Source organism: Capra hircus, chromosome 19, assembly GCF_001704415.2.
Source record: "Capra hircus breed San Clemente chromosome 19, ASM170441v1, whole genome shotgun sequence".
Taxonomy (NCBI): domain Eukaryota; kingdom Metazoa; phylum Chordata; class Mammalia; order Artiodactyla; family Bovidae; genus Capra; species Capra hircus.
This window is the reverse complement of record NC_030826.1, coordinates 22,522,740-22,531,395: the sequence shown is the minus strand read 5'-3', so window position 1 is coordinate 22,531,395 and position 8,656 is coordinate 22,522,740. Positions and strand designations below refer to the sequence as shown.

The following is an 8,656-nucleotide window of genomic DNA, read 5'->3' as shown; positions in this document are numbered from 1 at the left end:
ATCCCCGAGGGACACCTTCCAGGGACCGGACGGATGACACCCAGAAGTGCGGGTCGTGAATCAGGAAAGAAGGGAAGAAGCACATCACGCCTGGACAGAGCTCCGGGGATCCGGAATGTGCAGACAGCGCTTGCACGGGGTACTGGAGGCGAGAGAGCGAGGATTCAGGACACAAAGCCCAAGGAAGACAGGATGGCAGCATCGCGTGGGGAGGTGGCTGGAGGCAGAACGACCCACGCGGAGCCAGAGCATCAGGCGTGGTGCTCAGCACAACAGTGAGAGCTGGGGACTACGAAGCGGGCCGGAGGAAAACGGAGCCAGGGAGCTATGCGGGCTTCGGGAGGGAGACCCGCTTGCAGTTAGGGGGAAGTCCGAGAGCTCCGAACAGCGAGCAGAGGACCCAATCCAGGGACAGGGTTTCCGGGTAAGACTCTGGAGAGGCGATGGGAGAATGCCCCTGGAGCTTCCCGGCCAGACTGTGACTCCAATTTTAAGCCGCAGACCTACAGCACCGCCACACGCAGCCCCTGCCCCCCCAGCTCTCTTGTTTGTCTCCCAGTCCGGCCGGAACCGGCTTCTGCTCGCCGCGGGGCGGGCGGGTGGCTGCCGATTGGTTAATGCCTGTTTCCAGCCCCGACTCAGCCAATCAGCGTGCGGCAGTGTTTTCTACTAGGGGTCGGAATAAAAGGGCTGGAATAAAAGGGGGGGGGGCAGAAAAGGCGCCGGCCGGGCCCGATACACACCAGTAGGAGCCGGGTGAGCTGGATCCTGGGGACCCGGGTCCCGAGCTTTAGTGCTGGGGAGAGAAAGGCGCAGGAGTAAGGGCGTAGGGAGAAGATGTGTGCATAAGGGAGGAGAGACTGAATGGATGAGTAGCCGCCGGGGAAGAGGTCCAGGAGAGAGCTAGAGGATGGAGGAGCAGGGTTCGCTTCCATAGAAACGAGCCAATTGCCGAGGAAACGGCCCCAGACGGGGGTCGCGCGGGAGGCTCGCGCCGCCGGTTTGAACCGGCTTCGCCTCGCCCATGCGGGGCTCGCGTGGCCGCAGCGCCTAGCGACCTAGACAGCGACCAATGGCGTGGCAGTTCCTGTGCCGTCAGGCCAATAAGCGGGCCGCGGGCGGGCCGTTCCGGAGCTCCGTGCGCTGATCTTGTGGTTAAGGGAGCCGGGTCTGGGGAAGGGTCTCCAGAGCGTGCGGGCGGGCGGGCTCTGGTGAGGGTCCTGAGGAGTGGCAGGCGTAAGGTGTGCCCCTGCCCAGGTATCCGAACCTCCGGCTGCCTCTCCTGACAGCTCCCAAGCTGCGTCAATTCTGCTGGGAGCCTGCATTAGTTCCACGTCCCTGAGCACGCGTTTGTCCCTTCGTGTTTCTATGCCTCAGTTTCCCTCCGAGTGAGCTGAGATTGAAGTCTCCCTGTCTGGCCGGGGCGGCTTCTCCCGGAGCTACGGGCTGGCGAATGAGCCAGCGGCGGAGAGGGTGGCCCAGGGCCGAGGCAGGGCTGGGGCTTCCTTGCTGCGCGCACTTGCCTCCCGCGCTGCGGAGGGGGTGACAAGCTGCGCGCGCTGCGGCAGCGGCCCGGGTTGGCCGCCCAGGCTGAATAGGGCCTGGCGCTGACGCCGAGGTCCGCGCGCAGGTGGCTGCAGAGAGGAGCCGGAGCCGGGTCGCCGCGCCTCGCCGCGCCTCGCCTCGCCATGGCGCCCACCCTGGCCACTGCCCATCGGCGCCGCTGGTGGATGGCCTGCACCGCCGTGGTGGAAAACCTCCTCTTCTCGGCAGTCCTCCTGGGCTGGGGCTCTCTGCTCATCATGCTCAAGTCGGAGGGCTTTTACTCCTACCTGTGTACTGAGCCAGGTGAGACGGATACCCGGGCTGGGGGGTCGTTCTGGGAATGGGGGCTTTGGGAGGGGACGGAGGGCGGTGTATACCCAACCAGCAAGACCACCTCACTGCGCAACTCCTCCTAGTTAGCAGACGGCCTGTTTAAACCTCCTCCCCCCTCCAGCTCTGCTGGGTACAGATCATCGTCCCTGTTTTTTTGGCTGAAGACATTGAGGCTCAGACAGATCTTCTGACTTGCATGAGGCCTCACAGCTGGAGACTGTCATAGATCCAGAACCCCCAAGTCCAGGGTGTTCTTTCCACCACCCGGGAACATGACTGGACTCCTCTCCTCCCAGTGCCTGGCACATCACTTGCCTTGCAGTAAACATGTTGCTGTCTGACTGTAAGAAAGAGGAACTCCTGACTCAGTGCCTGGGGTGCAGCAAGAGAGAGGAAGTGGCTTGGCCTCCACCCTGTGAAAGGTTCATCTAGAATCTAGATGGTTTTCAGTCAGGCCTTGAGTCTCTAAAGGGCTTGTCGGATACAATTTCTTTTCTATTTTTGCTGCTTTCTAATTTTCCAAAGGACATTTCCTCCCACAGGCTGTGAGAACATCTCAGTGGCCTTCTTCCCCTGTGAGGGGGAGGGGTAGGGGGTATTTCTGGAAATGACACTAGGGCTGTCCTCTCTCTTTGCCACACGTTGGTGTAACTGAATGAAAGCTGAGGATGCCTGTCTACAAGAAATCTCGCCCCCCACCCCTGTGGTCACACCCGATGACCTTGTTTGAGGATTCTGATTGCTGAAGGTCAGTGGGACTCAGCCTAAGGGTGGGACCCAAGTGGCTCTCACTCTCTACACTTGTATCCCCCTTCTTCAGCAACCTTGATAATAAATGTTTTCTTCTGTCCTCTGTCACTTCCTAATGGTTGAAGTGAGTAGCGTCTCTCCCCAGTACCTTTGACAGCCAGCCCCCGCCTCAGTTCCCTTGGATGGAAATAACCCAAGTCTGACCTCCTGCATCATACCACCAGCTTGCCATTTTTTTTCCTCCCAAGACTGCTAACTTTGAGGGAAGAGAAGGCTTTGGACCGGCTCATGCTGCATGTAAGCCAGTGTAGAATCCTTGTTTTCCTACTCTGGTCTTCCTGGGAGGTTGCTGAGCATTCCAGTTACTAGGAAAGCTTCAGCGGGAAGAGGTTAAAGGGAGGAGGTGCTGAGACTGCCTGAGAGAGGGCAGAGAGTATATCGTCTATGACCTTTAGCCTTTAGCCACTCAGGAATATTTCCTAATAGCCTAAGGGTTCTTGGCAGACCTTTCCCCACATCAGCAAGAAACCTTGGGAGACGGGAGAGTCACTCAGACCTTGTTCCTTGAACAAGCTTTCTGCTTTGCCCAAGAGATGTTAGGAAATTAATGACTGGAAGGGAACAGGTTGGAGCATTTGGCACCTCCTCTCCTCTCTTGTGGATCATGACCCTTCCTACTTGCCTCTGACAAGTTCCTTCTGGCTGCATAGAGGGGTTAAAGAACAGAAAAAAAAAAAAACCATCATCTCCAGATGAAGCTTTTAGCATCTCATCCAGACTGGAGGACTGAGGTGGTCAAATTTTTTTTGTGTGTGTGTCCTACTGAGGTGTCAGAAGGTCAGATTCTAGGGTCGTTTATTTTCCCCCCACGTTGCCCACTGATTTAATTTATTTTATGGTCTTGGCAGCGCCGGGGCTGGTCACTTCATTCCTGCCTCAGCCTTGGCTGCTTCTTTCATTGAAGTGGGAGGAGTCCCAGCGATTGTGCCAAGAACAGTGCTGAGTTGGTGTTTAAGCCCTTTCGAGGCTTGCCTGGTCCCTCCTGTAAATCAGGTGAAGGTGAAGGGTCAGGATGGTGGGTTGAACATCAACTTCTTATCCTGTGCCTTTTGTTCCTGCCTCTGATTTTGGTTTTTCTGACTATCTGGCAAACCCGCTGACCCAGCATCCGTGGCGGGCAGGCCTGCTGATTCCACAGGGCTTATCTCTTTTTGGCCTCCTTGTTTCTTGGAAGTCTGAGCAGCCTGTTGCCTTGCAGGGCCTGGCATCCCCGGGTCTTGCCTGGCTGGGAGTACCTGGAGGATTTGAGGATCAAGATTTCTGCTTAGGCCTAATATTGTCATTCTTGGGGGACAGCTGAATTGCAGAGAAACAGTTTGGCTGTTTTTTATATTTATTGAATGAGGCTTGTGAAAAGCTGACCAGTCTACAGCTGATTGAGATGCAAATTTGTCAGCGTTTTGTGGCTTTTAGGACCCATGCTTTGGTTTGGAAAATTTGCCTGAACCTGTTGAAAGGTCCTCAGAACTCTTGCTCGGGACTCCAGCCAGGATCCGGTCACAGACACAGTGTCGGGTTCCAGCGTGGCGAGGTGGGACAAAGAAACAAAGAGCTGGGTTTTCCGTTTCCCCTCAGCTCTTTAATCCCTGTCCACCCGATGGTCAGGGTGGATGACAGGGGCTGGGGACCTGGGCTGGCACTTGGCTTTGCCTCCCCAGCCCCCTGGTGTGGGCAGGAGACCAGCTGGGTTCCCAGCCCCGGCTTTCCCAGACCTGTGTCCTTTTGGCCTCTGGATGGCTGCTGTCACCAGCCCCACCCCCCACCCAACCTGTTTCTTCATTTTTCTCTCAGCTAAGGGGGCTGGTGCTCCCTGTGGATGTTTAATCTCTTTTATCTGACCCACACCCTCAGGAAACATTTTCTGAGATGCTGTGCTGGGCGCAGAGTAATCCAGGCCCTCAGGGGGTCTGCAGTCAGCCAGCATCAAAGAGTCACCACACAGACCTACCCGATCCCACATGGTGGTCAGACCCCAACAGAGAGCAGTGTGCCAAGGTGGGGCGGGGAGAGCAGCCATGGGGATCTGGTTCAGCTTGGGTGGGGGGCTCTCTGATGCTTAGGCAGAAGCGTGGAGGGCCAGAAGGAGTGAGTCAGAAGAAGACAGGCAGTGAGCCCCTGCAGCAGGCTGTGTGCTGAAAGAAAGGAGGGAAAGCACAGAAGGGCAGACGATGACTGGAGAGATGGGAAGGAGCCTGCAGGGCCCTGGGGAGACTGGATCTCCTTTTCAAGCCAGGAAGAAGCTCCCGAGGCAGAAGAGACGGTCAGATGCACCTATTAGCCTCTTAGGAATTATTGAGTGTTTGCCACATGCCGGGCACTGGGTGGGATCATGGCGGGGTGGGGGGCGGCTCTGGAGATGGGAGACGTAGCTTCTGCATGAGGAAGCGACAGTCCAGCCCAGCCATGGACCCCAAGGCAGCCCCCAGCTCTGTGCTCTTGACCTTCTCAGTGACTCCGTTTCGGTGACCAGGGGCTGTACCCTTCACTGAAACAAAGCAGGAAGCTGGTCCCCGGGACCGTGAGAGGGCAGGGCCAGGCCTGGTCCCCACCAGACTGGGCTGAGGCTGAAGAAGTGGACATGAGACAGTCCCCGCCACTTCACGGCCCTCCCTTTTTATGTCTCTTCCACCGGTGGTGTGTCTCAGACGTCACTGGTGGTACCTTTGGAAAACCCGTCCTTTCACTTTTATTGCTGTGAATAGGCCTTTTTTCACTCCCCACTCCCTGCAACCTCGGTTTATTTTGGATGTTGTTTTTTTAAATTCTGTACCCGGGGTGAGAAGCCTGCAGGGCCTCCAGCCTCAGGATGTGTCACAGAGGAGCTGATGCCCTCGGCCCTCCCCACCAACCACCTTCCTCCTTCCCGTGACCTAATTTTCCTCCTCCACAGCCGCCCGCCCCCACCTGCCTTCTTGGCATCCCATGAAGGTCCTGTCCAGCTTGGTTGGCTTTCGGGGACCTCATGGGAGCATCTCGGGGGAGGTTCCCGTTCTCGCTAGGTGACATGAAGGGCCACCTGGCATGATCCCTGACACTGTCAGCCTTATGCGTCTTTTATTCTCTCAGCATTTTCTCTCTGAACTGCCTCTGACCCAGGTGGTACAGCATCAGTACAGCCTGAAGGTTAGGAGGAGTTTTGAGGTCCAGCTGCCTAGACTCAAGTCTGGCTTCCCCAGGTACCGTCTGTGAGACCCCAGGTACCTGTTTGGATACCCCAGATGGCCAGATGTGAACTAGTGGGTGGAAAGGGAGGTGCTTAGTGACACAGGAATCGCTAGCATGGAACACAGCGGCCAGCGCACACCGGCCGTCTGTGACCACAACCAGGGGACCAGACCCTGGCCTGGCCAGCGCGGTCTTCTGATTGTGTCCTGCCTCAGGCTTGCTGTGTGTGAGGCTGACCTCTTGCCTACATATCCCCTGCCAGACGGAGATGCTGCTTCCTGTTGCCGGATAGACTAAGGATTTGAGAGAGACAGGAGGTCCTGGGGCAGTGACCATCAGCGGGGAAGTCCAGGGGCCAGTATTGGGTGGGTGGGGCAGGGGGCTACTCAAGTTTAGAGGGGCCTCCAGCCCGGTGCCCCTTGCTCCTCAAGAAGCCTTGTCTGGTCAGCTGTTCTGGCTTGTTGCCCTAGGGTAGGGGGACCCCCCTCCTTGATCCAGGGTGGTTAGGGGAGCCTGAGTGGGGTCATGGCACCTTCTTTTCTCCCCTGCTCTTTCACTAAGGGTTTTGAGTGCCGGGTTCTGTGAGTGGGGCCAAACAGAGCAGGCATTGTTCCCTCCTCCCTGCCCCGGGTCTCCTCCTAAGGAGCCTCACGCCCGTTCCCTGCACACTCTGGACACACCAGTTCCTTGCCTGTTTCTTCTTGGTTCACCCTCCCGGGTTAGGCTGGGCCACTCTGGCTGCATCTGTGATAAACAGGTGCAGGTGAGGCCCAGAGCAGGCTGGGCTGGGTGAGGGCTGAGCTCTAGGCTGGGAGCAGAGGGGCACCCCAGAGGCTCAGCACTTCCTGGGCGCTTATCTGTTTTGTGTCTCTCAGGCCCACAGTGGCCCAGGTGGGAGCAGAGCGAGAGAAGCAGCCTGGGTGTGACTGTGTTTGGGCATCTGCTGCATCTGTGATTATTCGTGTGGGCTGTTTACTGCCAACAAAGCTTTGGGCTCACAGAAGGTTGAGTTCCGTCTGGGGCAAGGGGCACTCTCACGTTGCTCCCTGGGCCGGTGAGAGGCCACTCAGGCCTCCCCACCCCCGGCTCATCTGTCTCTGGACATCACTGCCCAGAGATAGGAGGGCAGACAGCCAGGTGGCCCCGTTGGCAGAGATTTAAGAGAAGACTGGTGGCCCAACATGTAAGGGTCCTGCTCTGTTGCAGCGGCCCTAGGATGAAAGATGGGAGGGACAGATTCCCTTCCCTCCACTCTGCCTTCTCTCTCCTGGAGCCCCTCCTGTCTAGTTACAGGTGACCAGATAGCTAAACAATTCAACATGTTTTTTTGTCCCCACCTTCAACTAAGAGCGAACCAGGGTGTCTGCCTTGAGTATACATGTTGCCTTGGGATTTCATCTTCCCTCTCTTGAGAAGTACAGCCGTGGTTTTAGGTCCAGCTCTGGGGACGACAGAAGCAGGGCCCCCGGTGCGTCTGATCAGAGACAGTGCCTCCCTCCCTCCCCATTCAGTCGCGGCTCCCTGCTTGGAGCAGTCGACCCCGCAGCACTGCCAGCCCTAAGTGATTTTGTGTTCTCTGTTGCGCCCCAGACCCTGCACGGCCACAGTTAGGTCTCACGAACCAGCGACCCGGGACCCGCAGCTGTCCCTCCCTACTCCATCCACTCTGTTGCACCTGCGCTGGTTTGCTCACACCTGCACTCCAGCCCGGAGGTGACCGTTGCTTTGCCTGGTCCCTCCTGCTTCACATTCAGGTCCTGTTGCTGCTAGCAGAGCTGACACCCGAAACCAGTGCCGACCTGTGAAGCAGCTCTGCTCTTCCAGGAGTGGGCCCCGCCGTGAACAGGCAGCTCCGGGCCGCTGGCCCTGAGCTGGAACCTCCTGGGCTCAGCTGACCCTGCTTGTCATGCGTTTTGGCTGCCAGTGTGGTGCGGACATCTTCTGGGAAGCCGGGATAAGGTGGCAGAGGGTGGCAGAGATGAGGGGAACGGAAATCTGGCTTGTTAGGTTTTGCCTCTGTGGCTTCAGGGGGTGACACTGTGGCTGTGATCTCCTTCAGTCCCCTCTGGCTTCAAGTTGGTGCCATGCGTCCTGTTTCATTTCTTCTTTCTGGGTCCTTTTGGTCAAGGTGATCTGACGCCACTGTTACATTCATTCAGTAAACAGCGACTGTGCGCCAGGACCAAGGTGCTGGGGACACGGGTGACTGGAACACAGTCGCTGTCCTAGCCCAGTGGGAGGCCAGGTATGAATTCATGCTATGGATTAATGATCAGTTACGGAACTCTGCTTCCAGTTACAGCATCCGGCTCTGCTACCTGCCAGTTGCATCATTATCCCCGTTCCAAGTCTCCCATCAGAGTAGTAGTAGTAACAATAATAATAACACATGCATACTAAGTTGCTTCAGTCGTGTCTGACTCTCTGCGACCCCATGGACTGTAGCCCGCCAGGCTCCTCTGTCCATGGAATTCTCCAGGCAAGAACACCAGGGCGGGTTGCCATGCCCTCCTCCTAGGGATCTTCCCAATCCAGGATTGAACCTGTGTCTCTTATGTCTCATGCGTTGGCAGGTGGGTTCTTTACCACTGGCACCACCTAGTAAGGTTCTAATAATAGTAATAACTTTTAGCTATTGGTTATGAGCACTTCCTATGCCTTTGTGAGCTCTAAAATATCTGGATTTTCCCTTTTACCCCAAATTCTAGAGAGATAGATATATTTATTACCTTATGCCCATTTCACAGATAAAGAAACTGAGATAGAGAGGCAGTCACTTCTCCCAGGTGATAAAATAGCAAGT

General features: G+C 56.7%; 1 protein-coding gene across 3 annotated transcripts in view; it reads left to right on the top strand.

Moving 5' to 3' along the window:
* The window catches only part of SLC43A2 (solute carrier family 43 member 2), a 39,512-nt gene continuing 31,553 nt past the window's right edge, over window positions 698-8,656 (top strand). For 2 of the 3 annotated variants that reach the window (XM_018064392.1, XM_018064391.1), the window contains exons 1-2: window positions 698-756; window positions 1,631-1,848. In XM_018064392.1, the coding sequence (XP_017919881.1) occupies window positions 1,689-1,848 (160 nt within the window). In that variant the 5' untranslated portion in view covers window positions 698-756; window positions 1,631-1,688. The remainder of the gene's footprint in view (window positions 757-1,630; window positions 1,849-8,656) is intronic. The other variant, XM_018064393.1, reaches the window with a different exon arrangement.